A 15,808-nucleotide genomic window follows, 5' to 3' on the forward strand; every position below is an offset into this window, starting at 1 on the left:
TAGCGCGCTAAATCGTAGATTTGGCAGCTTTAGGATACAAAATAAAACCTATAAAAGGAAAAAAAAAAACATACTGTACAAAAAATAAAAGAATTATTAAAGCACTCACTGACTCTATCACCTCATTATAGTATAATTATTCTAGGTCTTAAAGATTTTAAAGGTCTTAAGGGTTAACTGTACAGTATGACTATCAACTATTTCCAGCCTCACCAAACGTACTCGGTTTCTAACCACACTAACTAGCCGAAGAATGAGAATACGGTGTCTCTATATTCTAGATATCCTGTAATGTTACACGTTTTTACAACAGCCACGTCTGTTTGCTCTTGATATAAGGTGATAAAGTTGAGAGATAATACGACAGCATTTTCTGTAATTCTACTACTAAACAGGGGTTTGAACTGTAGTCCAGAGAAAGCAGCGCTAGCAGGAGTGATTATGCTGAGGGAGAACAATACTCTGTACCACCTTTCGGGGCAGGGGGACGGGGGGGGAACCTGCGCTGCTCTCCTCTCGCTTCCTGCCGTCGGTCACTAACAGTTGCATCCAGGCTGTTGGAGGGGCGGAGCACTGTCTGTGAGTTTGGCAGTGGGGGCTCCCGTGGTCACGGCCGGATCAGTGTCCAAGCTCTCGGACATCTTGTCGCAAATGAGGTCGACGAGACGCTCGAAGGTCTGCTTCACGTTGATGTTGTCCTTGGCGCTCGTCTCGAAGAACTCGAAACCTTGGGGAGGAGGAGGAAGATGGAGAAATGTGAGAACGTGCGGCGGCAGATAACGGCCAACTATCATCAATCACAAGATAAATATAGTGCCTGAAGTTGTGATAGCAACAAATACGGATATTTATAAAACTACTAGTGAAATTTTAGCTTGATATATAAAATACTTTGTGAGATAAATTTAGTTGAATCATGGACCCATTTTCAGCACATTTTTTTAAAAACTCATGTTTAAATGAAGATATCTCCGGAACTATTAAAGATAAAAGCCTGTAATTTTCGCTTTTATTTCTCATTATGCCGTTTATTTAGAATCTGCAATTACAGGTGAGTCGAAATGTAAAAAAAAATATTGAAGCTGTCGTGAAAACGTCTGAGCAAACATTAGAAAAACGCAAAAGTAGTGATATTTTCTGAACTATATGTAGCTGCATGCCACGATAATGCAAACATATAGAATACTTTTTAATGTGAAATATTTATTAGAAACATTTAAAGACTTTTATAACTAAACGAGCAGACGAGTTCAGATAATGTCGTCCAAACTTAGCCTGAAAATTCACCATGCGGAAAACTAAGTTAACGGGACAACTTTTTGAAAACATTAGTCTCAGTAAATATCTAATATATCAATAGAAAATCACTCATATACCATTTTACATATCAATAGGTTATGTTAAAAATAGTTTCTAGCAAATTAGAAATAAAAGTCTCTGATGATTTTAGATGGATTAAACCTTTTTATGTGATTTTTAGAAGAAACTTTGCTGCTTTTGTTGCTGCTCTAAAGCATCAAATCTCACAAAGCTAGCTTCTTTAAAGGAAACAGGAGCACAACATTTATGTCTTTATGCAACAACATGATGATGATGATGCCACCCAATTTAAAACACACACAGGTACACACACAGGGGTGAACGTCGCTGTAAGACCTACCCAACTGTTCCGCCAGCAGTCGGCCACTATCCACCGAGACCACTCTCTCTTCTTCCATATCACACTTATTCCCAGCCAGCACCACCTGAGCATTGTCCCACGAGTAGGTTTTTATCTGGGTTGACCTGCACGCAATCAGAAACAAACACACACACACACACACACACAAAAAGACTTTACATTTAAATTACAGCTGCTGCTTTTTATTGGCCGGCATCCTTATATATAAAAAAAAGGGAAGGACATGTTGTAAAGCGCCATTCGGACCGGTCGTGAATTGCATCTCCTTTCGTTTGGCATCATTTAATGTTTGAGTCACTGATGGAAAAGTGGGTCGACTGCCGCTCTGTCGTGAAAATTTGCAGCCACTTTATGCTCAAATGTGGGTTATTATTTGCTGTTTTGTAGCTGTTTGGTGTGCAGCCTGCGAGATATTTTAGCTACACAGCTTTAATATGTGGAAAAAAACTGCTTTGTCAGCTTAATTGTTGTAGCAGCTAACTATACAGAACAGGAATTAGCAGTTTGTTATGTGAACTCTGGATCTTTAACCGTAAAGCCATCAATCAGCAACCAGTAAAGAAACTGACATATATTCTGCATGTACTTTTTAAATGTTTCTGCATGACAACAGTACGATTTTGGCATTTACATTTTGAGGCCGTTCCCTGTGAATCAGTGAGGTGCTTGCACTGTTCCAACCTCTGCAGGCTGCTCACAATATGGGGAAGGAATTTAGGGAAAGGAACAAATTCCTCCTGTGGTGTTGCAGTTTGACAGAAAGTAGGGCAGTGAACACACCACGAGGCTGAAAACATGAGAGAAAGAAACAACGAGTCAGAGAGCGAAAGAGACAGATAGCAGCAGCATGATGCTGGCACTCCTCCTCTCGGTCCAGTTCTGACTCGCTACAGCAGTTCAGATGTGGGTCATTTCGAATCCAACTGCTGATAATTCTCTCTGACAGAAAAAAAACCCTCTCGTGTTTGTGTGGCGTCTAGCGGCGGTAAAAGCTGGTGAGCTGAAGATGATGGAGATGATTTACTTTTGTTTGCTTTAATACATTTTTTTTCATTTAATTTCATTGATTTCTTTAAACGTCAGCGCTACAATATTTCCCTGTTTTGTCTGTGTGTGACACTGGCAGGAAATGAGCACGTCACGAGCTTAATTCAGGCACAGTCGGGGAAGGAGCCATCGCCATGGCAACCTCTTTTTTTTTTTTTTTTTTCCTGCAACCTTGTCACAAGGAACAAGGGAAAGAGAAAGTGGAATTAAAGCCTGTGGCAAAGGCAAAAAAAAAAAGACAGATTCCAGTTATGTGGTGGGTAAAAAAAACAAAAAACAGCCTCTTTCTTTGTCGACAGATTTGTGTTCTGTCTGGTAAGTAAGCTCACAGGTAACTCTCCAGGACTGCTACTCCCAGTGACACACTTGGCTCTATTAATTAAGACACCCATCACAGACAGTGCTCAGACTGCAGTATTCCATCAAAGTGTCAGACAGCCGTTAAAAGAATAATAGGTGTGTCTGGCTCCGACCTCTCTTTACAAGAAAGCTCGTCTTGCTAGCAATTTATTTGAATACAAATCGGCCTGATAATGTGGAGCTGCTGCTAATAATAGAGCGACGCCGCCTCCCCCCCAGCTGGACCTAAATATTTTGCTCCTACTTGAAGAACACCATAAATATATGTCCTGTTAGGCTAAATGCAGCTGTTTTAGCCGTGACAGGTGCTTCCTAAAGCAGCTGTCAAGTGCTGCTACCTAAGTGACAAGAGCTTAGTAGACACCGGCCTTAATAGTGATCGTCACGGCGCTTCAAAGGGCGCAGGCGACACAGCGTGCAGGGGAAGTCAGCTGCAACAAAATATTACCATTGATCTCATATTTCCTCGCTGCTGATGTAATAGTAGCATCATGAGAATATCACTGTGATGATTCAGAAAGCTTTCCTCCCCGAAATGCACATTTTGTGCTCCCATAATCTCTTTAGGGTGCCAGAGACGGAAAACTGCAAGACAACAGGGTGTAAATACAGTAGAAAATGAAAGTTGCTCACCGAAGCACCTGTCATGGGGGAAGGAGAAAGCGCAGCAAAAAGTATATCAAAGCACACATTTCTCTGTGATTGCACAGCTCCACTGTGTTTCACCAAAAGCGTCGTGGTGCTGTGTCGGTTATGCTGACGACAACGTGTTGTTTCTGGCGCAAATACACTAACCCAGAAACCCGCTTTCTGCAGCTGACTGGATATAAGCGTCCAAGTCCCATTTTAGACATGAATGCATCATCATCATAGATCACAGGCATTTGGGCTTGGCTCAGAGTTGCTGCACTTGGTGTGACTCATGAATGGACCAGAGCCACGACCTTGACAGGTTTTCCCTTGATCCCCAAGCCTGTCAAAGATGCATGAATACGCAACATAACAAGCCTGTGAAATTTTTCGAGAGAGACAAATGTGCCATTAGGAGGGAGACAGAGGAAAGTAGGCAGCTTGTGGATTTCAGAAGACAAACATCACTCAAGTCCTTTTCTGATGTAATGTTCATAAAAATATAATTCAAACACAGAATGTATAGGGTTTAGAGATGATACCTTCTTTTAAAACTGTCAGAAATGGGCTAACATGACTCACCAGTCCTGCACGGCGCCGAAGGACTCCTCGTTGGTGATGTCGTACATGAGGATAAAGCCCATGGCCCCGCGGTAGTAGGCAGTGGTGATGGTCCTGTAGCGCTCCTGGCCCGCCGTGTCCTACGCACAGACAAACATGATTTAGTGTTGCTGTTAGGCAGCTTGACTGATCTTTACACCGTCGGGTTCAGCAACACTTCCACGACCCGTACAGCGCACGCAGTACATCGAATCCCATAATGGTAAACGAGCAAACATAATTAATATGCTGCTAACAAAGAGATTTGTTCGCTTTAAACAGCAACATAATTTGGCATGTTACGTCGACTCTTGCTCATGACTTCATTTATTGTGTTCATGATGTGGAAATAATCTTTATGCTAATTGCCTCGCTGGCTTTGCATTGATAAGGTGCCAAAGAACAGCGATTCAGTTTTGGCTGGTCTGATTGATTCTTTCCTGTCCTCGATAAATTAATCGCTCAGCTGTGTTAAAAAAAAAAAAAACAACTCAGTGGTGCAGTGTTAGGAGCTTATGATGTGCATTTCCTAGAAGGCTAAAAATAGAACTGAAATGACTTAAACATATAGAAACAGCCTTCTGCTCATGATAACAGTGAACAAATTGCTTAAGGCAAAGCAAGTGATTACACAGCATTTGAAGAGCAGCACATTGTCCACAGATTACCTTGGAAACAAGCACTCGCTGCAGCCTTTGCTACAAGATGTCAAAGAAAATGCTAATGTTCCAGACAAATGAAGCTCTTGCGTTCATGGGAAAGGAAGACGGTGTAGCCTTGTGTTATAAGTTACATAATGAGAAATCCCAATCATGTCCCTCCTGTTTGTACTGTATGTTTACTGTGCTGTTGTTACACCCACAACAAGTGTGTTTGCAGGCTTCTGTGAATCATGACAGAGGACTTCTGGCTGCTCCACTTGGCTCTGGTTAAACAGAAGCCCAACAGGCAGCGCTGGATTGTGTTTACCAGAGTATTCTTGCTTTCTGTCGGTCTGCACATGGCTGCAACGTTGTCTCTGTTATAGCCAGAGGACAGCTCTGACCTTCACTCCACACAGACAAGAGCTCACAGCCCGTCGAACAGCCGCACACACGCTGCAGTCAGGACTCCTCCGTCCGTTCACAATAACACAAAAACAAACGCATGTGTGCGTTTTTAATGTCGGCGGTAAAGTGTGTGCCGTATAAATAGCATCTTTTGTGGAGTGACATTGTGAACGACATAAAAGAGGACGATGAATGTGTTTCGGGGATTCTTTTCAGTGTCGCTGTGAATACACAAAGTCATGTTCCCAGTCATCTGACTACTAGTGTAACCTCAGTCTTGTTTATCGGCATTCTAGGTCTTAGACATTTTAGCAGCCTATTGATTCCCGGCTGAGTGCTTGACAATGACCTTTGCATTTCCAGGCTCTTTCAGTGAGTCGGTTTGCTTATTCTCGGTTAAAAAAGACAGAGTGGGGCAGGAAAAAGGAAAAAAAAAAAAAAAATCTGCTTATGTCTAGAGAATTTGAGCACCATGAAAAACTTCAGCTGTAGTCTGCAGCCCACCAGAAATCAATCCAAGAGGCTGACTGCTTCAAGCTGAGAGGCAACGAGCAGAAACTGACACTCCAAAGGACTCTTCTTCACTCACTGAAGTTCACTTTTTTTGTTTGTTTGTTTTTCACCAGCGCTCTGTTTTTCATTCACTTCAGCCTAACGCGACAACAGGGACGACTCTATGATACATTATGACGCTTTTATCTCTCCGCAGATTAATGGCGCAACTAACACAATGACATTAGCCAACAGCCATCACCTTAAATGGCCACTTACTGTATGTCTCAGCTCTCTCTTTGCCCAATTAAAAGAGACAGGCCAATTATCCGGATGCAAGGCCGATCCTTTTTTCTTTCTGAATATGCTCGTCTTTGCTAATGATGAAAACACATTATCCCGATTAGGCCGTCGTTTGACTGTCCAAACTCGGTTTTTTGCATCGTGATGGAGCACTTCTTATTGTCTCTTAATGCAAACGCCAAATGCCTGGGGACGGCTAATTGGTGCAACTATTAGAAGAGAAAGAAAGTTTGTGTTTGTGTGGGGAAAAAAAGACACACTGAAAGGAAACCAAGTGAAACAAACACAGAGAGGAAGGGATGGACTTTTATATTTCTTTCTATCTCAAAGGTATTATGAGACAATCTGCTGCCACAACTGAAATGAACTCCTAATTAAACCGCCTCAGACGTTTTTTTTTTTTTTTTTTCCAGTTTCCCACACATTCCGTGGAAGGTGTTGCTTCTGTGTTCTTCCCCGCTGTGCGCCAAACTAACACTTACTAGTCTCCTGTCAGTAATGTTGAGACTTCCATCTGTCTGCATACTTGCACCGGAGTGTTAAACCCACAAAGCCTTTACTAAAGCTTTGTGGAGTTGATTAAGCGCACAGCCTGATGCACCCACTGAGGAACAAAGCAGCAGTTTAAAGGCTAACTTTTTGCATAACTTACATCGCTGTTTGTACCGAATAACGTTAACTCCATTTTACAGTGAAGCACGTGCGACACTTTGCTAATCATCTCTGTAACAAGAGATGCGAGGCTGCGTACACTAAGTAAGCATGATCTGCCCTCAGACACAAAACACTGAGAGGCTCATAGCAGCCATCCGGTCCCAACCTGTCACAGTCCTCAAACATATCGATCAACGGAGAACGATATAGGTGGAGGTCAGGACAAAAGTGGCATCTGGATGTAGAATGACAGCCTTTTACAGACAGGAGTCACTCGGCAGGAACACAAACATGGAGGGAACAAGAGAAATGATGAGGGGGCAGGGCATCTCTGAAGAGCCCCTTCCCCCTTAGAGAGTCCTCCAGGAGACCTTGGAGGACAGAAAAACAGATTTCTTCCAAATGTACCTGCGTTTCAACATCCAAATGTGTTTGTATTTTAAAAGGAAAGTTTGTTCGTGAATGGCAAGATAAAGAACAAACCGCAAAACATGAAAGTAAAGCATAGCGGCGGCTTGTTGTACGACGGTGCTTTGTAGCCCAGAAATTAGTTTTCTTTCTTCTATAAATTGCTATTATTGGATTTTCGAGATAAATATTCTGTGTAGAGTTTGGCTTTTTAAATAGAGGGATTTATGGGGAGAGCGAGCAGTGACTAAGTTGTCTGGCGTTGACAACTTTCATAGCTGTATTATATTTATTTCATCGGGCTTGGTCAGCAATCAAACATTTTGTGGCCCACTTCTAAATGTTTAATGCCCTCAATGTGAATATTTCATACCCAGATCTGCAGCTTGATCCTCTTGTCATTCTTGTACACGGTCTTCACTTTGAAGTCGATGCCCACCGTGCTGACGAAGGCTGAAGTGAAGGCATCATCGGCGTAGCGGAACAGGAAAGACGTTTTGCCCACGCTGCTGTTGCCGATGATCAGCAGCTTGAACATGTAGTCGAAATTCTGGTCCCCTCCCTCTCCCTTCCCTTTCACATCCTGAGTGGCAGCCATCTGCAACAACAACAACAACAAAAAGACATTTGTGAAGCTTCACCTTGAATCAACGTGAGGCTTCTTCTGAGCCGTGACGCACAGAAAACGTCTCAAAAAGTAACATTAGTTTTTCCGCACTTGACCCTGAGCGATTTTAGTTTATTTACAACGCAAGTAGAAGGCGAGAGAGCGAGAGAGACGCTGTATGCAGAGTACAGTAGAATCTTGTTGTACAGGCCACAGATCAGAGGTGACAGAAGGCTGTGTCAGGCAAATCAGCATGAGCAACACAGCAAGCTGTTGTATTGATGAGTATTAGATAACCAGGATTTTAAAAAGGCTGAGTAAAGCCATTCTTTAATGAAACAAGAGGCACGCCACCATTAATGCTATTAATCACAACAAAGCCAAAATTAGCTACTAAATTCAGACAGATTGTGCAGCTTTTAGATACTAGATGCAATACTGTTTCCCCCCATATTGGAGATATCATCCACTGCATTGCAATTTTACATCACCTCAATTCAAATTGTATTTTGCAATTTTAGCTGCAGATGTTTTGAGTCTGCCTTTGGAAAGTTTTCCTCCAATAAACACAGTCATATATGTAAGCAACCCTTTAAATCTACATCCAGCTGCAGCTCACTGTTGTGCAAAAAAAAAGGGATAAAATAGAAATGCATGTTTCACCTTAGCAGAGCATCTACACTGAGCGTTTCCGTGCAAGCTGTCAGCAGTCACCGACCCGAGAGGACAAGAGTACCGGATGACAAGAGCACAGTCATCTTTGGTCCAAGGTGAATGTATTGTCAAAGCCAGTGAGCTTACATGCTAAAGCCTATGCAGTTAATTAAAAAAAAAAAAAAAAAATGCCGGACCCCCATCCTTCACATTAGCTTCTCCTCGCTTCCGTGTATTAAAAACACCACTGAGGCGTTTTTTTTTTCCTTACAAGGACACCGCTTCAAAATATCCTTGCAATGATGGCAAATTTTTTTTCACGCGCACCGCACAAAAACCAACATTTTTTTTTAGCTTAGCGAGGAGCTGCTAATGTTAGATTAGCGATTCTGGGCAGGAGGTCATTTTGTCTATTAATGAAAAATTCTCCCACATTCTAAGATATGAAACGGAGGACGTTGTGCGAACAAACCTGTTTTGAAGGCCTCGGTTCTATCTGTGTCTGCCTCTGTTTTGCAGGGTATTTTTTTTTTTATATTTATATATTTGAATGTAACGCAGACGCTGCTTCTCTTCTCCCCCCTCTCTCTCTCTCTTTCTCTCTTTCTCTCTCTCTCTCTCTCTCTCTGGTTCTCTTTGGAGCGCCGACCGGTTTCAGCACCTGGGAGCTGTCCCCTCCACTTCGGATCTGGCACGCGCCCCTGAGCTTGACGAGGCTGGCTTGGCTCGCGTGAGGTGATGAGCACGAGCGAAAGGCAGCGAGCGGCGTGCGTAACTCGGACGTCACCAACCGACAGTGGGGAGGAGGATGTTGGGGAGTTGTAGTTTTTTGCGCCGGTTCGGCGTCTAGGAGGTGAACGGCGTAAGAATGGGCGATTTGACTACATTACCCGGCAGGCAGCGCGCCACAGCTGTCAGCAGCTGTATGATTTACTGAAATAAAAACCTTTGTTGCCGTTAATAATCGTCAGAGACGGGCTTGAATGGCGTAGGGACGCTGTGTAACGCGCCAGACTATATTAAAAAAAATAAAAAAATAAAAAAAAGCTAAAAGCCTTTGCTAAATCTCTTACTATTCAAACTACAATCTCAGCTCTTCCTCCTCATCAACAAAACGACTCTTCTTACCTTCCCATACAGGTCCATTGCGCCCTCAGTAATATTTCACCTGCTTGTTTTTTTTGTATTTCTATTTTTACAGTTCTCTGCAGCATCTAATAAACTCCCAGCAGGGTTGCATTTTTTTTCCCCAGGAAGCAAATATAATAGCCTCTCCTTTTTTTTTTTACGTCACTCTCTGTCGCTTTTCTCTCCGCCCCTGGAGCCTGCTCTGCTTCAGAGAACAAGCGGCTGAGCAAATAAGAGAGGCCTGATGAATATTGTTATTATGGGCCTTTTCAATGGTAGCAAGTGCGGAAGGAGGAGGAGGGGTGGGAATGGACATCTTTGCAATTATAATCACACCGGCTCTGCTCTTAGGCTGATTATAAACCTGCATGTTTAATTTGAGAGGTGCTGCACAAGTGAGCGCCATGCAGCTCTCTCTCATATCAGCTGTTGTTTATTTTTTCCTCCTGTGAGCCTCACCTGTCCTTTCTTACTCATCTCAAGCCTAGAATAGCCCCATCATGTGCTTAAAAAACCACCAGACACAACAGACGTTGCATAACAGTGGACGACAAACTCAGATCCACACATCCAGGATCCACTCCACGGCTCGGTGCGTCTGGAGACGTTTGATAGGACGCGCATGAAGTAATTGGGCGGGATGTGCTGACGGATTGGCCTTTGACTGGAGGATGTGCTTGTCCGGGGAGCAGAGAGCAGGGGGCGGGTAAGGTAAGCAGCAGCAACAACAAGCGTGGTTCTACAATTGCGTTACAACTTCACAAAAATTCACCAAATCTTCACACAAACACACGCACCAAAACCATATCTCGCTCAGAAGTGCGTTTGTTTGTGCGCGTTTTGCACCGATTTCCTCTTGAGTGCAGTAATGTCAGTGCAGTGTCAGCGTGTTTAAAGGTAACTGGTGGGGTATAGTGTGCTTTTAGAGCTCCTCTTTGTCGAGAATAAACATTTGAAGACGCAAGAGTTGTGGTTTGGCAGAGCTTTGGTTCATGGCTTTTATTGGCTTCAGCACAGGGAAACTTTTCTAGAAGGTTTCTACGTGAGGAAGGAGGTCACTGTAGCCCCATCTGCTGTTGGAAAAGGTGCACTGGTGTTGTTTTGCTCCTGGCAGCTCCCACAGTCTGCTCTGAGGTAATGATTAACAGAGCAGTGTTTGCAGAAATCAAATAACTCGGTTTATAAGCTTCCCTCTTGATACCAAAGGGATCTGCTTACAGAGGAAGAGTTTTTGGTTATTTTTTTTTTTTTTAAACCTTGTTAATCAATTGATTATCAACAGTTTGGAATCAGGAATCAGGAACAAACTTTCTAAACAGTGAAGTGACTAATTTTGCCAATAATGTAGTCAGTGTTGTGGCATGGAGAACAGAATGAGATGTTGAAAATTGTAGTTTATTAAATGAAATGACATCTGTGGAGACCTTAAGGCATTGCATGTTAGGAATAATGTTCTTTCAATCCTACATGGTGATGGTTTTCCTTACAGAAGTAACAACAGGAGCATTTCAGAGCTCCACTGATAAGCTGGCTGGCCCGATATAATGAGCCATGCTGCTTTTTTTTTTTTTTTTTAAGCTATGTGTCTATTGGCCAGAAGGTAACAAGACACTGCAGGCCAGAGATGCCACAGTTTAATATAGAAACAGTGTTTTATTTCACAGTTTGTCCACAGGAGAGCATGATCAAGTTTATTTATCGACAGGTTTCTCTTCATTCATTCAGTCTTGCTGCAGTGGGGGTATTCTGTATAGTAGCCAGTCTTTGATAATCATTTTGCCAATGTCAGCTTCACTTGACATAGAAGCTGCAGTAGTTCAGAGCTGTGACCTTATTTTTACTCTCTAATCAAACAAATGTGTTGATTTAAAAGTTGTGCTTGTCACCAGTCTCTTGTAGTTTACATACACTGTATAAAAACCTTTTTTTCCCTCACTGTCTGACATTAAATCAGACTAAACTTTTCCTGTTTTAGCTCAGTTAGGACTGCCAACATTATTTCTATTTGCTAAATGCCAGAATAATGAGAGAGAGAATTTTTTAAAACTTTCTTCTAAGTCAGAACTTTACATCCATTTCCTTACTATTTGGTGGCGTTGCCTTTAAACTGTATGTTTTGGGTCAAACGTTTTGGGTTTCCTTCCACAAGCTTCTCACAATAGTTTAATGAATTCTGGCCCATTTCTCCTGACAGAACTGGTGGAACTGAGTCAGGTTTGTTGGCTCTGTCCACAAGTTTTCTACAGTATTGAGATCATGGCTTTGTGATGGCCACTCCAAAACATTGTCTTTGTTGTCTTGAATCCTATTTGTAACTAATTTGGTGGTATGTTTAGGGTCATTGTCCATCTGAAGACCCATGTGCGCCCAAGCTTTAACTTCCTGGCTGATGTCTTGAGATGTTGCTGTACTATTTCCACATAATGTTCTTTCCTCATGATGCCATCTATTCTGTGAAGTGCACCAGTCCCTCCTGCAGCAAAACACCCCCACAGCATGATGCTGCCACCCCCGTGCTTCACAGTTGGGATGGTGTCCTCAGGCTTCAAGCTTCCCCCTTTTTCCTCCAGATGTAACGATGGTCATTTAGGCCAAACAGTTCAGTTTGAGTTTCATCACACCACAGGACATGTCTCCACAAATGAAGGTCTTTGTCCCTGTGTGCATTTGCAAACTGTAATCTGGCTTTTTTATTTTCCTTTTGGAGTAATGCTGTCTTCTTCCTCTCTGAGTATCCTTCCAGCCCATGTCGGTACAGGACTGGTTTCACTGTGGATAATGACTCTATCCTACCAGCTTCAGTAGCGTCTTTACAAGGTCTTTTGCTTTTGTTCTGGTGTTGATACACACATTTCTACCAAAACGCTTCATCTCTGGGACACAGAACCCGTCTACCTCCTGAGCAGTATGATATCTGGACATTCCCATGGTGTTCATACTTGGGTATAATTGTTTGAACAGATTAATGTGGAACCTTCAGTCATCTGGAAATTGTACCCAAGGATGAACCAGACTTTGGGAGGTCCACAATTCTCATAATGATGATGTTGTCACAAAAGGAAGCAGAGTGTTTGAGGTGTGTCTTAAAATACATCCACAGGTGTGCCTCCAATTAACTCAAATGTTGTCAATTAACCTATCAAAAGCTTCCAAAGCTGTGACATCATCATCTGGGCTTTCCCAAATAGTTTGAAGGCAAAATAATCTTATAAACTTCTGACTTTGAAGAAACTTTATCAACCCTATTCTCAATCTCTTTAACTGGTTGATTGTTTCTCCAAAACAAAACAATATAATTAACTTTTAAAACAATGTGAATGTTATGTGTTTCTGTTAAAAAATAATTTTTAAAAAAAGGAAGAAAATCTGCCGATGTAAAAGCTTCAAATAATATTGGTATTCAGTTCAATAAACCAGTTTTTGTTCCACTAGAGAGTATTTTAGAGATATTCAGATAATCTGAAGTGTTATTTCCTTGAATAGAAATACCACTTTTTATTTAACGAGCTACAGTAATGTGTGACCTTTCTGCCGTATTTTGACCACACTAGTGACAGTTTGCGATGGAGGACTCCATTGAGGTGATTTTGCAAGACCGCGGCGGGGTGCTTCCCACCAGCAGACCCCATCCCGTCCTGTCAGCCTGCACAGGCGCTCTGCTCACAGGCCTCTACGGAGTTTGGAGCCTCTTTGTCATACCTGGCTTCCGCAAAGTCCCCTGGAAACTCAAGGTGCTTGAGATTTCCTTTTGTTCTGTTTTTATCTGCCTGCTCTGCCTTCTTAGCACCCTGCGAATATCAAATCAAATTCTGCTTGCGTGAAATCACAGAAACTCCTCCAAGACAAAGCGTAACTTGCACATTAATGAGAATTTGCTTGTTTTGGAGCCTAGTGCTCCGAGCTAACAACAAATGTGGGAAAAGAAGCAAATGGTAAGTCTATATCTGTGATTATGTATTAAGGAAATCTGCACTATCAACTTCTACCTGCATTCAAAATGTAATTGCTTTGGCTAATACATCTCTGAGATTAGTTTTTGAGATTGAAGATATGATGCTTTTGCTGCCGTTTCTCTTGTCAGCTATTGTATATCGCTCATAAAACTCCTTATGCTCGGAGAAAAGTGGGCTATGACACATTAAATGGAGTTTACCACAGCTAGAAAAGTCTTTATGAGTTTTGGATTCAGACAGCTATTGTGCAGCAGCTCCAGTGACAGCGAGTGGGAGCTCAGATTCAAGGTTACAGCTCATAGAAGAGTTGACTGTTGCGAGCGGAAGTATGTTTCAGTTGAAGCACTTTCAGAAATGTTTTACCGTAAAGTTGAAAAAAAACTTTTATTTTAGGAGAGTTTAGCTGATGATTTTAGGAAATGTGGAATGTTATTTTAGGTTTTCATGCAGTAGAACTTATCTACAGTAATGTGACAGACAGATTATGAAAGAAACTTCATCTAATATGAACTTCATAGCAAGGAAGTGTTGGAATAAATGCTGTCTGTCATGTACATCGACTGACTGCGTGCTTGTACTGTGGTCCAGGTTCCTTATCTGCCCTCCAGTAAAGATCAAACACTGAACACAATGAAGCTGCTTGAGGGACGAACAGGTCGCTTAGCAGATCTGGGTTCAGGAGATGGACGACTGGTGAGTGAGATGCGCCTGTTTCCAGACTTGAGTTAGCATTGTTGCTTGTAGGCTACATATAGTTGTATTTTACCCGATCCTATTTGTTTTCCAGGTGTTTGCGGCCTCTTCCGCTGGTTTCCAGTGCACAGGGTTTGAGATTAACTCCATTTTGGTGGCGTATGCCAGGAGCAAGGCCTGCTGGACCGGAGTCCCCTCCAGCCAGGCATCCTTTGTTACACAAGACTTCTGGAAGGTGAGACCTCGATGAAAACAGATGCTTTTGTTAGTCCTGATCAAAGCTGTAATCTGACCACATTCTTTTCTCGTAGACCGATCTGTCTTCATACAACAATGTGACAGCTTTCCTTTCTCCAGGAGTGGTGAGCGCTTCTCCTATGAAGAATTCTCTCCCTTGCCATAGATCATTTGATTCTGTATAATTAATATGGCATATATAGCCCAGATTGCTAATCCGCCTTCTGTGATTGGTTCCCAGATGGGGGTTCTGGGTGAGAAGCTGCTGCAAGAGCTTCCAGACGACGCATGTGTCATCGCTTGTCGTTTTCCTTTCCCTAACTGGCCACAGCAATCGTCCGCCGGCTCCGGACTCGACGAGACTTTTGCTTATGACATGAGCACCGTGCGCTCGCATTTGAGAAATGTACCGAACACAGCGCAGAAATAAGTCAGAGTCTCTCACTCTCAACAGCTCTTAGCCCTCCAGTCGCTTTCTGTTTTTTTCAGAAATGCAAAATAACATAGAAAACCATACAAAGAAAACACATTTATAGAAGTCAATCAAAAAGCACTTTTGGGAAGAAAATCGGTGATGTTTGCCTTTTATGAGCGCTGCTCACGAGTGATCCTTCTGAAAGATGTTTTTGAACGTCGCAAAGATGAGAAGGACTCTGACTAAGCAACATGTCAGAAAGATTTTGACATCACTTGGCGCCTGCAGTATTTGTTCCATCTTTGCACTTCCAGAACAGACTGAGCTGTGCCGTGTTGCTCATGATGTTGGTGTAAATGCTGTCGTGCACCACTATCTACAGTACGGCTACAGCTGTCTGTCTAAAGCACTCCACCGCTACTAATAATTTCAGTTTCGCTTCAATGATAATGAACCTATTTAATAGGATGCTGCAAGAGACACTGTAGTATTTTTAGAGGTGTTTGTGAGTTTGCAGTTAGAGTTGTGTTTGAAAAAAAAGGAATGGTTTGCCTCCAGCTTGAGTTCAATCTGAGGTTCGTTCCATCGGTCTCCCAGACAGCCGCAGAGGTTTAGACACAGGCGTTTTTGTGTTGTGCGTGGGCACCCTATAGGTGACCTAAAATTGCTATCTGTGTCATCTAACCCTTGTTGGTCATGTTGCATGAGTAACAGGGTGGAGAAATGAGCACTTTAATCTGAGAGCTGTGGTTATATACAGTATGTAACCATGTGTTTGACTTTGTTTATTAGTCATGAAACTGATAAAAAATATCAATAAAATTTGCTGGTAAGTGAACATGCAGTACATTTTTGGTTAAAATGAGGATTTAATTAACTTTAGAAATGTAGCATTTG

The 15,808-nt window shown here is 42.4% G+C and overlaps 2 protein-coding genes across 2 annotated transcripts; one reads left to right on the forward strand and one right to left on the reverse strand.

The window, feature by feature from the left end:
• Positions 1 to 536: 536 nt before the first annotated feature.
• On the reverse strand, positions 537 to 9,631 carry LOC103373893 (ras-related protein Rab-3C-like). Its single transcript, XM_008303899.1, has 5 exons — positions 9,614 to 9,631; positions 7,598 to 7,822; positions 4,301 to 4,419; positions 1,661 to 1,785; positions 537 to 727 (listed from the first exon to the last, which is right to left on the reverse strand). Exons 1-5 carry the CDS (start codon positions 9,629 to 9,631, stop codon positions 537 to 539), a joined length of 678 nt encoding a protein of 225 aa, XP_008302121.1.
• A 588-nt stretch (positions 9,632 to 10,219) lies between these two features.
• Positions 10,220 to 15,056, forward strand: si:dkey-190g11.3 (adenine nucleotide translocase lysine methyltransferase). The gene is made up of 6 exons (XM_008303900.1): positions 10,220 to 10,324; positions 13,165 to 13,344; positions 14,155 to 14,259; positions 14,354 to 14,494; positions 14,571 to 14,621; positions 14,738 to 15,056. Exons 2-6 carry the CDS (start codon positions 13,177 to 13,179, stop codon positions 14,924 to 14,926), a joined length of 654 nt encoding a protein of 217 aa, XP_008302122.1. The 5' UTR covers positions 10,220 to 10,324; positions 13,165 to 13,176; the 3' UTR covers positions 14,927 to 15,056.
• The last annotated feature ends 752 nt before the right edge of the window (positions 15,057 to 15,808 follow it).

The sequence above is a fragment of the Stegastes partitus genome, unplaced genomic scaffold, assembly GCF_000690725.1.
Source record: "Stegastes partitus isolate 25-593 unplaced genomic scaffold, Stegastes_partitus-1.0.2 Scaffold2094, whole genome shotgun sequence".
Classification (NCBI taxonomy): domain Eukaryota; kingdom Metazoa; phylum Chordata; class Actinopteri; family Pomacentridae; genus Stegastes; species Stegastes partitus.

Bases quoted from the DNA above. Each gene is read 5' to 3' on its own strand.
- LOC103373893 (XM_008303899.1), bottom strand. The intron at 1,786-4,300 runs GTGAGTCATGTT...GATTGCGTGCAG, and splicing joins TTCGGCGCCGTGCAGGACTG to GTCAACCCAGATAAAAACCT. The intron at 728-1,660 runs GTAGGTCTTACA...CTCCTCCCCAAG, and splicing joins ACTGCTGGCGGAACAGTTGG to GTTTCGAGTTCTTCGAGACG.
- si:dkey-190g11.3 (XM_008303900.1), top strand. From the start codon at position 13,177: ATGGAGGACTCCATTGAGGTGATTTTGCAAGACCGCGGCGGGGTGCTT. The intron at 13,345-14,154 runs GTGCTTGAGATT...ACTGTGGTCCAG, and splicing joins AAGTCCCCTGGAAACTCAAG to GTTCCTTATCTGCCCTCCAG. The intron at 14,495-14,570 runs GTGAGACCTCGA...CTTTTCTCGTAG, and splicing joins TTACACAAGACTTCTGGAAG to ACCGATCTGTCTTCATACAA.